Source organism: Cotesia glomerata, linkage group LG6, assembly GCF_020080835.1.
Source record: "Cotesia glomerata isolate CgM1 linkage group LG6, MPM_Cglom_v2.3, whole genome shotgun sequence".
NCBI classification, from domain to species: domain Eukaryota; kingdom Metazoa; phylum Arthropoda; class Insecta; order Hymenoptera; family Braconidae; genus Cotesia; species Cotesia glomerata.
The window spans coordinates 13,567,019-13,584,297 of NC_058163.1; the positions used below are offsets into that span (position 1 = coordinate 13,567,019).

Below are 17,279 nucleotides of genomic sequence, written 5' to 3' on the forward strand. Positions count from 1 at the left end.
AGTAAAAATAAAAAATAAAAAAATTTAGAAAGACAAGTATTAAATAAATTGATCTTAAACGTTACTCTTCTCTTTTGTCTGACCAACACATACGCTCGCCATTAACTGAAAAAAAAAAATGTTCAATTAACTTGAAGAAAATTGGGGAAAAAAAAAAAAAAAAAAAAAAAAGAAAAGTTAAAATTAAATCTCACTGTGAACTTCTTCCTCTGATTCTACAGTTGAATTTGAGTTTATGCTGGTATTAGCTGATATGTCCTCAAAACCAGCAGGAATCGTAAAAATTATACCATCTGTGTAACAACATTATTTTAAGACTGAACATAATTAAACAGATCAATAGTTTTATTTTTTAATCACAATTACATTTTAATCAAATTTTAATTTTACTTACCAGGTTTTACAATAAAGACCCACTGATTATTACTATTCTTCACAATATTGTTAGATAGATCAACTAGTGGTTCAATGTATCGATTAGTGCTTGAATTGTTTCGATTGTTAGTAGCCATTTATTATCATTAACAATTATTTTTTAATTTTTTTATAATGCAAATGATCAAAGACTTAAAACATTTGAAAGTCGATCGATGACATAACAATTTTCGGTTGGTAAGTTCATTTTCGTTCATGTCATCTGACGTTACAATCACCTCAACTAAGTGTTCTGTATAATAGACATATACTTATATATAGTTTTATATATTATAATACATATTTATAGTATTAAAAGTTAGTTCCCAATTTTTGATTGGCTAAAATGTAAAACGTGCGCGTGGCGCGCTACTTAAATTTTTAATAATAACAAATAGTTATTGAAAAACCAAATTAATAAATTTTTTAAAATTAGTATCAAATGCATGTATATAAATAATCTTAACAATTATTTGAAGAGAATAAAATCGCCCAATTTGCGGAAAATCGCCCAACAAAAATTTAGGCGCAAGAGACATTCTAAAATCGCCCAATTTGTGGAAAAACGCCCAATCTGGCAACCCTGGCCTATCGCCGACCACGTGAGCCGGCTTCTCTCCCGTTAACCAAGGCGCGCATGAGCGACGGTCATCGCGTGATACGATTATTCCCGAGTTGGAGCGATCAAGCCCGAAAGCGCAATTCCTCTTATAAATTTTTACTGGATCCTTTTTCTGGCGGTTAAACAATAAAATTTCAAGAAAAATTTTTACTTCGGCCAACACAACTTCGGTCTTCCTTCAGGCATCCGAAAATTTTCTTAAACCAAGAATTTTGTTCTCCAGTAAAGGAATTTTCCTTTCTGTGTGAGTTCTTAGACTGAAATACATTTTGATGTTGCTGAAACAAGATTCATACTCAGAATTTTTACTTCTCAGTATAAAAAAAACTTTTAATTGAAGATAATTTTTATTGTCAGTATGTGAAAATTCAATTTTTGAAAAATATCCAACTTTTGAGGATTCACATTTGCAAAAGAATTTATATTGTAAAAAAAATTAAACTTTTTCATAATTAAATTTTTATCCATACAATAAAATTTTAAAAATTAACTTGCATTTTAAAAAAATTTTAATTTTCAAAAAAAAATTTTTTGTGTTAGTATAAGGGGGATTCCAAATTAAATCGGACAGTTATAAGGAATTTTAATTTTTCAATTTTTTTACATTTTTCGGTAAATTTTTTTTTTTTTTTATTTTTCAATTTTTTATTTAATTTATACAAAAATTGTATTTTCACGTCAGTAAAGTGGATAAATAAAAAAAAAAACAATTTCTTAAAGCTTGAGCATAACATGAATAATGTCTCAGTCAACCAGTAAAGTTTATGTAAACGAGATAGGAACTATCCTCATCAGCACTCCCGCTTGGACCAGCGGTAACGTCAAGGACTGAGGACCCAGAGGATGCAAGTTCAAGCCCAACTCACGACAAGGATTTTTTCGATCAACGATTTCATTTCAATTCAAATTAAATTTACTAATGGGGTCTAATATAATATGAGTATCTGATCCCAAATTATTTTTAATCTTTTCGAAAATCATAATATTTTTTCTTTCAAAATTTAGATTGGGTTCTGATAGGGATTTCCCCCTTGGGACCTAAAAGGGATTGCCCAATGAGGGCCGCATAGGACTGCGTGACATCCCCATGCGGGGTCCCTATTAGGAAACCCAACGCGGGCCCAATAGGTCTTACATTAAAATTTCTAGTCGGAGAGAGAGCAGTAACCGTATGATTTTTCTCTATAGATATACATTTAACATTGGCGAATGGCGGCATTTACTTTTCTTTTAATTAATGCACTTTAATTAGTCGGGCAAATGTAAATTTTTTTTAATTAAATTTACCACTAATATATTTACTTTCATCCATAAGTTTTTTAAAAATATTCCCCGACAGTTTTACATGAAAAATACAGAAATGTATGAATGTTTGGAGGTTACCGCATAAGACCAATGTTAAATTGCTCAACTACAAAGTTAATTATTTATTTAAATGATCGGGCAATCTCCTTCAAATTTTCGGAATTTGTTAAAACATATTTAAACTTCATGTTAAAAAAAAATCAAGCCTTTTATCATAAGTTTCCTTGGTGCTCGTACTTCCTTAAAGAACAAAATTAAAATTAAGAAATAGTAAACTTCCAAAAATCAATGGTTTTTCTCAAAAAACTGATAAATCTTATATAAAACAATTTTTGAAGATTTGTTTCTATTTTCCTCTGAAAAGTGCGTTGAAACACTTAAATTTGAAAATTAAACTATCTAATAGATCCATTTTCAAAAAATTATTGGTCAATTAACATAAATAAAGCTGACTTTCTTAAAAATATAATTTTTCTTACGATGGATTTAACATTGAAAAGTATTTGAGAAAACGTTTCAAATAGAATATTAACACAGACAACTTAAGAAACAACTCTAATGGTAGGAATAAATGATTTTTTTTTCTAATTAAAAAATTTTAAAAATATTTATTCTATAAAGCTTAAATATTTTATTGATAATTTTTCTCGCAGAAAAGCCTTCAAATTAACTTTTATGATTTTGAAAATATTCTCAGGCATTACATTTTATCATTTATTTTCAAAAAAATCATAAAACAAAAATTATAATCTACAAACTTATATAACTGACTTATAAATGTTAAATACTTATATCATCATTTCTTATATTTTCTTTCATCAATCAGTTTCCCAGCAATTTGCTAGTTCAATCACATATTTTTTTTTGATCCATCAATTTGAACTGCTGGTTTTATCAAAGCTGATTCTCGAATGAAAACAATATTATCAGATGCTACAACTTCACATATATGTTGTGTATTAAATGCATACCTGATTTTCCTCAATTGTTGAATCAGGACACCATCGACTGTTTCATTATTGTAACAGAAATTTATAATTGCAATTATCATACCAAACATTCCATTATAAAAAATAACAGAATCACAAAATTTAAAATTATTGTCGTTCTTACATTCATACTTTATTCCATTCAATTTCATTCTGTTAAAACATTTGACATTTGTAGGTTCATATCCTGCATTCATTAAAATCTCGCTTTCATCTTCTGTTGGCAAACGCATAATACTTTTTCCAAAACCTATGATTCGATCTCTTATTTCAATACCATTATCTTCTACTGGCATTTTTATTTGTTTAGCAATAAATTTTTTGGTTTCTGGTGAAACTGTTTCATAATATAAAGCCGTAATAATAAACTTATGCATGAGGAAACGCGTTGCAGTTTGATTAGTCCTACCATGGGGACTTGTTACGAATTCCATGATTTTTTTATTCCAAGCTTCGAATATAAGTGCTTCGTGTACCCATATTGGACCCCAGTTTCGAACGACTTGTACCAAATGTGTTAGTAAATGTATATTCGAAGTCATATTCCTAATTCCAAAGAATTTTTGAAATAATTTTACGTAATCTTTTAGTAATAGGTCGCAACGATCCAAATTTGCCAATGATATACAATCACTATTTAATATATCCCCCAAATATCTTTGGATATTGAAAATTTTAGGGGGTCCATTTTGCCTCCAGAGGCCATTTTGTCCCCCCCCCCCTTTCCCCTACTTCTCACTAGTAAACAAGAGTACAACTACAGTATTTTTTTGTTGTTTCAGACATGAAATTTCTTATAGGATTTTTATGCCTTGTATTGGCTCAACCACCCGGGAAAAAATGAATTTGCCTAATTATATATAGTTATATATACGAGACTTACTGGAAGAGTAAAGCTTGAAATACCTACAACTAATGCAAATCGAATACATAATCGATTTTTATAAGTTAAATTAATTAATACAGTTCCATTATTTCATCCACAAAAAACTATAGTTTAAAAAATTATTAATCATTGGAGTAGCAGACTCTGAGATGAAAACAGAGAATGTTTTATAGTAATCACAAAATGCATATATAATTATATATGATTCATATATAATTAGATATGATTCATATATAATTATATATGATTCATATATAATTAGATATGATTCATATATAATTATATATGATTCATATATAGTTATATATGATTCATATATAATTATATATGATTTCCGTATAGTTACACTGATATTGATAGAATGATTTGTTTATATTTAATGAGCTTTATTAACTGTTAAGGCCATTCTCTAAGGGGGGCCCCCCACTTTTTAAAGAATATGTGGCGCCGCCTGGCGGCCGAAATAGGTACTAAAAAAAGTTTGAATTTTCGAGAGATTAAAATTCAAATGAAACAGGTATAAATAATGTAATTGTTTATTTTTATGCTTCCGTATGAATTAGAAAAATTTATATTACAATTTAAAACATGTTTTACACCGGAAAACATCATAAATATGAATTAAAAATATAACGTTCTTATTGACTGTGAAATGTCATTTTCCGTGTTTCACGCCAATAATTAATTGTAAAATAATTAGGGAATAAGGTGTAAAAAATTAAACGTAATTCATATTATAAAAGCATAGAGAATAAGTAAAAAATAACTTACAAGCATAAATTCTTCATATGTAGCCAAAATATCGTAAAAAAGTTTTCACAACACAGTTTGACGTTTGTAAACAACCGACATATTGTGTTTACAAAGCGAACGTGAAACACATGAACGTTGTCGCGGGAAAATTAAATAGCAACTTCACACTATTGCAAGAGAATAAAATAAATCATAGAATTCATGTAAAATTTCTAAGTGTAAGTGTGCAGGAAATTTTTATCATAAAATGAGGAGTGTCTGGATCGACTCAAAATGGCCTGAAACGAATAAATAACTTAACTCTCAGGAGTACTTTTTATTTTGGTCAACGCCTGCGCTGGGTCAGCTGATAGAAAATTTTCTAAGTGTGGGTGTGCGGGGAATTTTTATCATCAAATAAGGAGCGTCTGAATCGACTCAAAATGACCTGAAACGGATAAATAACTTGACTCTCAGGAGTACTTTTTTGGTCAACGCCTGCGCCGGGTAAGTTAGTGAACAATTTTCTAAGTGTGTGTGCGCGGGGAATTTTTTATCATCAAATAAGGAGCATCTGAAGCGACTCAAAATGACCTGAAACGGATAAATAACGACTTTCTGAGGGACTTCTTTCTTTTGCTAAACGCCTGCGCTGGGTCAGCTGATAGGAAATTTCTAAGTGTGTTTGTGCGGGGAAGTTTTTATCATCAAACGAGGAGTGTTTGGATCCACTCGAAATGGCTTGAACCAGATAAATAAATCAGAAGAAATACGTAACAAACTAAAGCAAAATGCTCAAGTTTATACATTTATCGGTCACTCTCAGAAATCCAAGGGGTTTGATGATTAGGAAGTGTTATAGTCAGCAGAGAAACTTACCCTTCGTAGAAGATGGACAATATTTTCGTAAAAATGACATTGCAACAAATAAAGAAGAAGTATTCACGACTGAACAAAAACCAAACCCAGGAAATGAAGTAAGGCAAGATATTGAACCTGGACCTTAAACATGCGCCATCCGATGATTCCTTGCTAGAGTCTAATATGGAATGTTCCTCTCGCAAAATAATAATACAATAATAAAATAATGTTTAATAATATATAAGTTAATTTTTATATATTTCAACAACATAGTGAACATTACAAACAAATTTAGAATTAATTAGAAATCAAATTTATTTTGTATTATAAAAGTAAAAGTTCCCACCACCGGAGTTGTAATTGACAGTCGGTTGTAAATTTTTAGTGTTTTTGTCAAAATTTTGATAAAGTTGGTATATTCTATTCCGGAACCTTTTTTGTCGGCCGGAATTCTTTCCCCGTTTTACCGGTTTGTTCCCTGTAATTTTTATTTTCTTCTATTATTAATTATTCTATTTTTACGAGTAAATATGTATAGAAGTAATTGTCATGTACTATTGTAACTTTAGAGTTACTACCTCGAGCTGTGAAACCAGGTGGGTGTTCAGGTCCACTATAACTCTGCGAGCTTACAGCGCCTCTTACGCTGTTAGAATTATTGCTGGAAACAGGGGTACTGACAGAATTTCCTGATCCGTCAACAGTTGGGAAACTCCCAGCGCCATTTATGCCGCCAGAGTTACTGCTTGGAGCAGTGACACCGGGTGAGTTGCTTGGTCCGCTAACAATACTCTGTGAGTTGACTGCGCCCCTTATGTTGGTAGAATTATTTGTTAAAGTAGGGGTACTATCAGAATCTCCTGGTCCGTCAATAGTTTGGAGACTGCCAGCGCCATTTACGCTGTCATAATTATTGTTTGGAGCAGTGAAACTAGGTGGGTTGTCTGTTCCGCTAACAACACTTTGAGAGTTTACAGCGCCCCTTACACTGTCATAATTATTGGTTGGAGCAGTGAAACCAGGTGAGTGGCCTGGACCGAAACCATAAAGGTTGCTTGGAACGCTGAAACTATGAGGGTTGCCTGGAACGCTGAAACCATAAAGGTTGCTTGGAACGCCGAAACCGTGAGGGTTAGGTAGAACGCCAAAACTGTAAGAGTCCCCTGAAACGCCGAAGCCGTAAGGGTTGCTTGAAACGCCGAAACCGTGAGAGTTGCTTGGAACGCCGAAGCCGTGAGAGTAGCTTGAACCGCTGAAGCCGTGAGAGTTGCTTGGAACGCCGAAGCCGTGAGGGTTAGCTGAAATGTTGAAACTATGAAAGGTGTCTTGAGCGCCGAATTCAGGTGTATTATGAACTTCAGTTATTTCGCCAGAGTTATTGCTTGAACTATTGACTTTACTGAGGTCCACTGGACTGTCAATGTCCTGAGCATTACTTGAAGAACTAGTATCGCCAAAATTATTGCCATGATTGCGCAGATTGATGTTTTCAACGGATGAAATCCTCAGGTTCTTCAAATTTTGCTGATTCTGCAAATGTTTGTTTAAAGCTTCTTCAATCTCTTGACGGGTAGCCGGATTGGTTCGCGGTTGTTGGTTCTGAGTGAAGCCTGGAATTTTACTTTCCTCGTAGATGCCTTAAACAAAAAATTATGTAACATTAATTTTAAGTTGCACTGGCACACATAATATTAATAATATTTTGATACATCATGACAAATTGACAGAGATTTTCATTTTATATTTATACAGACTTTTAAGTAAATTAGTTTAAGAAAAAGATTGAGACGTATTTTAATAGAGAAATTTATATATTATCTAATTACCATTTTCTTGCTCCGTATCGCCCAACAAAAAATCCTCTTCATCCGTTGACATCAGTAAATCTTCCTCATTAAAATTATAAATATCGTTTGACATGCTAAATAATTAAATATCACTCAATTATAGGAATTAAATTAATTAAATTAAATATAAATTATCACTCATAGACACTTATTTTAATTTTAATCTCCTTTATCCTTTAACACTTTTTCAAACTTTACTGTTTATTATTTTTTGTTACTATGACACCAGTAAAAAATTTTCGATATTCACTTTTTTAAAATTCTATAGTTAACTTAACAGTTGCAAATTTTCATGTAAATTCACTTCTATTTGTACGTACAAATTGTAGATTTTGAAATAATAAATTTGTTATTAATATAGTTATATTTATATATCTTTACCGACTGCTCATGTAATAAATTCGAAACCTATATTTTATTTACTTTTTCTTTCATTTGTTTATTTGTTATTGATATCATCATTATTATTATTGTGATAATTCAATTTGATATTACGTTAGTAATATTTCAAACCTATTATTATTAATTTTTTTATATTTATTAAATAAAAATTGACCATGGATGACAAAAAAGTAAAGTTATCATATGCAAAAAATCGACAGCCCTACCGTAAGCGCAGTACTAAAAAGGATGAAAATGTACGTATATTTATATATTATTGTAAATTGTAAATTATAGTCTTTCTGATACGTTATTTTATGACTTCCCTTAAAAAATTTTTATAATCTGTCTTGATACGGTAAGATACATCTGTATTTGTGTATTTACTTTAGTTGTGTATTTACTTTATTCAAGGTCGCTTTAAAATCAAATGTTATTATTTATTACAGTAACATAAAATTAATTAACACGTACGGTTACATATTTTATACATTTTTAACTTCCCGCTAAGAAAATCGAAGATTTTCGAAAAATCGGTAAGTTATTGTTTTTACCCCGTTTTGCAAAATCGAGTTTTCAACAGATCTCGACGTTTTGAGGCCTTAAAAAGCTTCCCTGACTATTCTCGCGATGGTGTCTGTATGTCTGTATGTATGTATGTATGTATGTATGTATGTATGTATGTATGTGTGTGTGTGTGTTTTTTTTTATAGAGGTGGTAAAATACATTTACGTATACCAGGACGAGATGTCTGTCCTGGTTATGTCGGACTCGGAAGTCAATATTATTGACAACAATACCGACTAAACATCCTCCTCTCTTCTTTCCCTATAGACGTTACAGGGAAGACTGGATCGGAACCGCGTTAGCATTACTTCAATCCAGTCCGTGCTGCGTCTTGCGACGCCTACTTCTTGATTACTGGTTACAGATCCCTTTCTGTGGTTTTCGTTTTTAGAACGCGCTGCGCGTAGGCTGCGACAGCTGACCAGTTATCTTCTGTTTTAAGCATATAGGTTACTGAGCTTTCCGGAGAAAGCGTGGTGCCTATAATTTCTTCTGTGCTGCTTCTGTAGTCCTTCCACCGTACACACTTGAAGAAAGTGTGTTCGGCGTCGTCGATTTTGTCCGGGCAGTATTTGCACATCGGCGTGTCCTGTAGCCCCATCCTTCCTTTTAGCGTCATGGAGTTTCACCCTTTTGAACGCAAGTAAGTCGATAGGTGCGGCTCCCGCTATGACCAATATAGCCGCTTCGGAAACCGTACGGTAGGCACAGGCTACTCTGAGAGCACCCCGCCGCTGCACCGCTGCCATTTTACGCCGGTATGTCTTCTGCTTCAGGATGTGAGCCCATATCTCCGCTCCGTAAAGCAGTACAGAGTGGACTACCTCAAGCAGGACTCTCCTCTTTTTGGTTCTTGGTCCCGTAGTGTTCGTCATAATTCTTGCTAGGCCAGACACCGTCTTGCTGGCCTTCTGGCATGCAATATCGAGGTGTTCGCGGAAAGACAGTTTCTCGTCTATCGTTACCCCCAGATAGCGCAGGGCCCTTGTTGACGTTAATGTTGTTCCTCCCATGTCCACAGCGAATGGTTTTGGGAACCATTTTTGACGAGTCAGAACAACCATCTCGGTTTTGTGCTTGGCGAGTTTCAGGTGGTGTTTATCGAGCCAAGTCTCGACGGCATCAATGGTTTCCCGAACTAATAGTTCGGCCTCCTCTACGCTGTTTACTATTATCGTGGCTGCGACGTCGTCTGCAAAGCCCGTTAGTTCCACCTGCTTTGGCAACGGATTTCAAGAAGCTCGTCGTAGTCCGCGTTCCATAGATCAGGCACCATTATTGAGCCTTGCGGCACGCCAGCCGTTATGGCGTATTCTTGTGGGCCTTCCGTGGTTTCTGCTATTAGCTTTCTTTCATCCAGGTAGTTGTCGACTAGTGCCAGATTCTCTGGCTCCACTTCAAATTTGTGCTCCAGGGCGTCCAAAATATCTCCCCAATTTGCGCTGTTAAAGGCGTTTTTTATGTCTAGTGTGAGGACAAGACACACCTTGCGGGCTTTGAGGCTACCAGTCCATGCTTCTCTCGCTGTTCCTACGACTTTTTGAATTGCGCCGATTGTTGACCGTCCTTTCCGGAAGCCGTGTTGGTTTGCGGAAAAGCCTCCAGCACGATCGATGTCGTTTCGTAGTCTTCCCTGTATAAGCTCTTCGAGCAATTTCCCAGCAATGTCCAGCATGCAAAGTGGTCTGAACGACGAAGGTGTTACAGGGCCACCTTTGCCTTTATCTAGCAGAACTAATCTCTGCCGCTTCCAGACCGCGGGAAACGTGCCAGTTGCCAAGCATGCGTTGTAGGTGTTCAGGAGTATGTCTGGGTGTTCCAGGGCTACAGTCTTGATCACTAATGCTGGGATGCCATCAGGACCTGGTGCCTTTCCTGTCTTGAGGCTCTTCGCTGCATCCTGTAACTCCTTGGTTGTGAAAAAGTTACATTGTTTTTCACATACTGTCTTCTTTCCCTTGGTTAGTGTTTGGGGAACAACTCCGCTACGATGCTGCTCATTAAGGCAGGTGGTTTCGGCGCTTCTGGTGAAGCCTTTCCAAGTCGTTTGGTAACAATTTGGTAGGCTTTACCCCAGATGTCTTTATCAAGGTCGTTACAGATCTCTTGCCACAGTTTCGCTTTGCTTGCTTTGATTGCACGGTTTAAGTTTTTTTTTGGCCTGCTTATACTCGCTCGAAAGTAGATCTTGATTGGGGGAGCGTTTCGCAGCTCTCGTTGCTAGCCAACGTAGTTGGTGGCATTTTTTCCGGAGTTCTGCTATGTCTGGTGACCACCAATACGCCGGCCTGTGGAAACTCCGATTTTTCAGCCGCGGCATAGAAGCGTCACATGCGGCAGCAATCTCCTTCATCGTGTTTAGCACTGCCTTTTCCGTCTCGCTGCCGGTATCCGGAGTCGGATTGTTCGGAAGAATAGTCCAGCTTCTTGCAAGTGAAGCTCGCAGTGCCTCCGAATCAAGCCTCCTGACATTCCACTTCCGCTTAGAAAAGTCGCGTTGTGAAACCGGGGCAAGTTCCAGTCCAACTTTGAATGTCACGAATTGGTGATCACTGCCGCTGTATTCTTCGGATACAGTCCAGTCTTCGATCATGTTGGCCGTCCTTGGAGTCGCCAACGAAATGTCGAGGATGGATTCCTGGTATCCTGGTCTTCTAAAGGTCGTGGTGCTCCCGGTATTCAGCACTATGAGGTCGAGCTTAGCCGCGACGTCGGCGACCTCGTTGCCTCTGGTGTCAGAGAAAGCAGCACCCCACTCGGCCGATTTAGCGTTGAAGTCTCCGGCTACGATGACTTCGCCGTCGAACTTAGTAATCGCATCTTCTATACTTGCCAGTTTCTGTCGGAACACACTAATCCCTTCGTTCGGTGAGAGATAGACGCTCATGAAGTAGGTTGTGGGGTTTGAATCCAGACAAAACCTGCTCCACTTCCGCTGTTGTTGGCAGTAACGTTCTTTGTGTTTACAATCCAAATTGCTGCCGTACCAGTTTTGTCTGTGAACCATGTTTTGCCTTCGATGTTCAGGTATTGCTCGCAGATAAAGCAGACGTCAATCTTGTCTTCGAAGACACGTTGGCGCAGCAGGTTTTGCGCTAAGGCGCACCTATTCAGGTTGCCTTGTAGTATGCGTGTCATTTTTGACCTTTCGTGGCTTCTGCTAGTGCTGTGCGGAATGCCTTGCAAGCTCCGGTACCAGGAATATGGCATAGACCGTCTTTGGCATCTTTGTCCGGAGTGCAAAGGAAGCAGCTTGGCTTCTCAGTGCAGTTTAGGGCCTTATGATTTTTCCGCCACATTTGTAGCAGCACATGCTTCTATCTGGTCCCGCACACTGTTGTGTGTGGTGTCTGAACCCGAGACATTTAAAGCAGCGGGTTACTTTCGCAACTTGGCGTATACGACAGTTTACCCAGCCGATCTTTATACGGGCCTTGTTGAGGGCCTTAGTCGCATTTGTTTCGTCGATCTCGCAGAAGGCTGCTCGATTACCTCGTGGTGTGGGTTTTGTCAAATTCACCCGTTTGATCTCTAGGCTGTCATTGAATTCACGTTTTAGTGCTTCACGGACTTCGCTCTCGGTAGAGATTTCATCGAGGTCAAGGATCTCGATCGTTGTTGTTGGTGTTAGCGTCTTGACAGTGCCGATGTTTGCAGTGGCTGACTTTACTGCATCGGTGAAAGCCTTGCTGTCCTCGGTCTTTCGAGCCATTTCGAGGAGAACGCCTCCGTGCCTCGTCCTTTTAATAGACCTTATGTCTACTCCAGTCTCTGTTGGGCTAACCTTGGCCTTGATTTCCTTGAGGAGATCGGCGTATGTTCGCCCTTCAGCTGGTTGGACAAGCACAGCCTTTGTTCTTGTCTTTTTCCTTCTCGGTTTTTTTGAGCCGCCCTCACTTAGCTGGTTTTGGGCTTCAGTAGTTTTTGCCCCTGGCTCCTGTTCTCTTTCCTTCTTTTTCTTTTGCCGAGTCACCTTTATCCAGGTATTATCCCGGGCTGTCTTTTTCTGTGCTGGCTTGTCCGTTTCAGAAGAAGGGCTGGGCGTAGACAGCGGCCTCTTCTTTTCGTTCTCTTTTCCGTGCTGTGTTCTCTCAGGAGTGACCAAAAACGCTTGTGGTTTTGTGGTCGTCTCCGGAGATGTTTGCGTGGTTGTCGCCGACATCGATGCTGGTTTGTTGGCCAACTTATATGCCGTGGCAATGGACGCTACTAGTTTTCTGAGTTCATGATGAAGATTTCTCTTGTCCTTTATGAACTCAGTCAACTCTTCGATCTTGCTACCGAGCCGTTCCATTGGCGATTGTTGGCCGGTGACAGTCGGTAGAGAGTTGATCCTCCCTCGATATGTGTTAGTGTTGACGGGAGCAACAGGTCTTCCACTTTTTGGAGGAGCGCCTGTTTGCTGTGCGTCTACTTCCATCTGAGCTGTTTCTGTCCTCCCTGTAGCATTGCTAGCATTGCTAGACGGCAGAGCCATGGGGTCCACTCCGCTGTTCAAACGGTCGCTTGATAACGACGAGTTCAGGCCCGTTTGTACGCCTTCCCTCGCCGGTACTGAGGTATCCCTCCTCTGCACCGTAGACGATGTTTGAAATACTTCTGACATTCCATATCATCTTTTGCTAGGTTTTGGTCCGCCCCGAGTATTTTATTTCCTCGGTACCCGACGTATCTGGCGCGCAGGTATGCCGAGTATTCCCCTATCCGCCACCTGGGGAGGCGCCCGATGCGGGACCCAGCAAACCCGATACGAGGTGTGTGTGTGTGTGTGTGTGTGTGTGTGTGTGTGTGTGTGTGTGTGTGTGTGTGTGTGGATGTAAAGCTCTTATAACTTTTGATTGGCTCAACCGATTTAATTGAAACTGGTTGCATTCGAAAGAGCTTCACTGAACTTAGATTTCCTGTAGACTAGAACCGATTCGGACCGGTAGATTCCAAGAAATATCAATAAAACTGAGAAAAAAATTTTTTTCAAAAGTGGTTTTTTTGGAATAACTTTTAAACGGCTGTATCGATCAATTCCAAAAACTAATCAGCTCTTAAGATCGAAAAATCACGTCGATTGCCGTCGGGCCAGTCAAAATCGGTTGATTCGTTCGTGAGATATCGTTGACGAAAAAAGCAAAAAAATGGCAAAAAAGTGTATTTTTTCAAATAACTCGTAAAATTCAAGTCAGATCGATTTTTGTGTAATTGATTATTTTGTTAAACTTAAAATACTGCGTCGATCGCCGCAAACTGCATCAGAATCGGTTGATTCGTTCGCGAGATATCGTTGACGAAAAAAGCGAAAAAATGGCAAAAAAGTGTATTTTTTCAAATAACTCGTAAAATTCATGTCGGATCGATTTTTGTGTAAAAAATTATTTTGTTAACCATGAAATACCACGTCGATCGCCGCAAACGGCATCAAAATCAGTTAATTCGTTCGTGAGATATCGTTGACGAAAAAAATTCGAAAAAATTGATTTTTTAAGAAAAAATCCAAAATTTCATATCCGATTAATTTGTGTTCACACAATGTTTATAGGACTTAAAAAAATACAGTGATTGCTGCCAACCGCGTGGATATCGGTTGACTCATTCTAAAGTTTATGGTAGCTTGAACATTTAAAAAATACGGTTTCATCAAACTTCTGTTAGACTTTTGACCTCGAAGAGCTTATAAGCATCGACCAGTTTTATTTTCGAGCTTAGAGAGCTCAAAATAATACAAAAATCAAATTTTTATTTAGTAAATTATATAGATATTTAACTTTTGTACTTCAGTCTTCATAACGCAATTTTTAAAAATTTTTGGACTGCAAAACTTTCAAACTTCCCACTACAAAAGTTTTTTTTTTTTTTTTTATGATGTTGTCATCATTATAATCCTTCATGTAGAACTTTTTCTTATTTTTAACTTCCCGCTAAAAAAATCAAAGATTTTAAAAAATCGAGAAGTTATTGTATTCACCCCGTTTTGCAAAAATCGAGTTTTCATCGGATCTCGACGTTTGAAGGTCACAAGAAGCTTCCCTGACTGTCCTCGCGAGGTTGTCACCATGTCTGTATGTGTGTGTGTGTGTGTGTGTGTGTGTGTGTGTGTGTGTGTGTGTGTGTGTGTGTGTGTGTGTGTGTGTGTGTGTGTGTGTGTGTGTGTCGATAAGCTTAAAAATGACGCGTTAGATAACATTCAAGCGCTTAGCGGGAAGTTGCACGGATGGCCTTTAGGTCAACTGTTTTCCTAATTTTTTAGTCATAGAAATTGCGTTTGTTCAATCACGTGAACAAAATCTTGATTCGCGATTCCTTTGTATTTCTTAGATTGACCAACAACCGTATGAAGAAACAATCGACTGAGAGTATAGACGAAGAAGGTAAGGAAATTATAGATTTGTCAAATGTTTCTTTTTCACCGGTATCTCCACAAATTTATTCATCAAGTAATGAAGATCACAATGTTGATGTGCAATCAAGTGTTTCTTCTTTATCTTCATTACTCACTTCATCTTGTAATGTTGCTGAAGATAACGAACAGAGTCATGATGAATACCTTAATAACCCAACAATAAATCAAAATGCTGATGTTGGTGAAACAATAATAGAAGAAGATTGCGATATCAAAGCTGAAAATAAGATTCCAAATTTTCATACTGAAAAATCGGAAGATACATTAACCAGTATGAAAAGTACAGCCTTGTCTGCTACAGCTATTGTTTTATCAACCTTTATTCCTATTAATTTGTGGTCGCCATACGTGATTGATAATATTACACAAATAGGCAAAAAAACTTTATCTTGAAAGCTTCTTAAGCCTTAGTAAAAATTCGAATATTGGTCTCAAAGAAAGGTTTTTAAAACCATTTGAGCTGATTAAAACTATTGAAATAGCCGCGCAATGTATGGCAACTTTTGAAATAGTGCAGGAAACTTGCGGAGAAAATATTTTACAAATTATTTGTGGCGAACAGTACTTATCTTTTTCAAAAATTATTTTGAATATTTGCTGTAATCAAAAAGCAGCAATTTTGAATATAAATCGACGCTCAGTCGCGATTCTTTCTAGATTTGAGAAATATTACTTATTTGACCCAGAAGGTCGTAATAAAATGGTATAACTTGTTTTCCTCGATTAAATATCTTCACTAATATACCAACTCTAATCAATTGGATAACAGATAATTATTACATTTCTCCGGAGTTAACCAATCCTGACATGAATAATTCGTACTCTTTTTCTATGATCAGAGTCACTAAATTTATTGTTGATGGTTATTCATGTAATATGAATTCTTTGAAAGTAGTAAATGCTTTGAAGAAAAATTTTTATTCACATTTCTTACTGCCAAAAAGTTCAAGTGAAAATGGTGAAGGAATTGATTTAAATAAAAAATTATACTTCAACTTTTTCCTCTTCTACGGATGAAAATCTTTCAAATAAACCATCAAATGATTCCATCAAAGATCCAAAGACAGATTTCGAAGACATTTGTGAAGAGGATGCAAATAATGACATAAATGAATATTTATCTGATTCAATTGAAAATGTTAATGATTATAAATCAATCTCGAATTTATGTTTTCCTCTTGTACTGTAGCTGATCATGAAAACATAAATGATAATCAAAAAATCTTCGACAGAAACTCAGTCAGATTTTTCAAAAATCAAACCTTATGATATTATTCGAGGCAATATAAATCAAGCCGATAAAAATTCAATAATTCAGCTGGTAAACAGTGCACTGCGATGGCTGCTTCTGCCGTAGTGATGGCAACGTTCTTACCTATAAAAACTTGGAAATCAGATCATATTGACCGTATCCTCGAGATCGGAAATAATCTTTACGAGATTAGTATGCGTATGCGTCCCAATGCTCCTGTTGTATGTGGAGCTAATGATAAAGATTATCTAGAAGGATCGGAACTGCATACTGAAGTTTCAATTGATCCATCTTTTTACTATAAATTTTATGATAGAAGATACATTTTATGGTAAATGTTTCAGCGTTTCAGAAGATGCAGATTTTCAGCCGTTACAACAAAGGCTTGAAATATTGGTAGGAAAGAATATTGGAGCTATATTAACTATGAATAATCTAACAGTCTCCATTATTTCACACGAAGAATTTTATTACCTGTTTGATTCACACAGTAGAGATGAAGTGGGCCGTGTAACCAGTTCTAATGGCAAATCATGTGTTTGCTGTTTTGAAGACCTAGAGCAATTACATATGATGTTACTCAATAATATGTATATTGTCAATGAAAATGGCGTTAGTGACGTTGAAAATATGCGTATGAATGCATACGCTATATCAACAATTAAAGTGACTTCTTTTAACGTGAATGGCAAAAGAAAATCAAATGTCTGATTGTCTTCTAAATCAAACATTTGATATATTTTGCATCATTTATGACTAACAAAACTTCTGAATCAATGAAGCATTTATCACATCAAGATCCGCCTCCTAAAACCCGTCTTACTTTTAAATAATAAAAGAGCTTTCATCATCAAATAGTCCCAAAAATCAAAAAAGAAGAAAAAAGGCGAGGAATTCGGTTACATGTAGTTCAAGCTTGTGAGTGACAAAGTACATACAAAAACTGATTTTACATAACAAATATGTAAACACGGGGTAAGTAAATACATGTTTCTACGAGCATCGCCTAAATTCGTGTTCAATAATTGCTG

The 17,279-nt window shown here is 36.5% G+C and overlaps 1 protein-coding gene across 1 annotated transcript; it reads right to left on the reverse strand.

Moving 5' to 3' along the window:
* Window positions 1-6,123: 6,123 nt before the first annotated feature.
* On the reverse strand, window positions 6,124-8,251 carry LOC123266929 (protein rtoA-like). The gene is made up of 3 exons (XM_044731371.1): window positions 7,636-8,251; window positions 6,388-7,446; window positions 6,124-6,287 (listed from the first exon to the last, which is right to left on the reverse strand). Exons 1-3 carry the CDS (start codon window positions 7,727-7,729, stop codon window positions 6,124-6,126), a joined length of 1,317 nt encoding a protein of 438 aa, XP_044587306.1. The 5' UTR covers window positions 7,730-8,251.
* Between the last annotated feature and the right edge of the window lie 9,028 nt (window positions 8,252-17,279).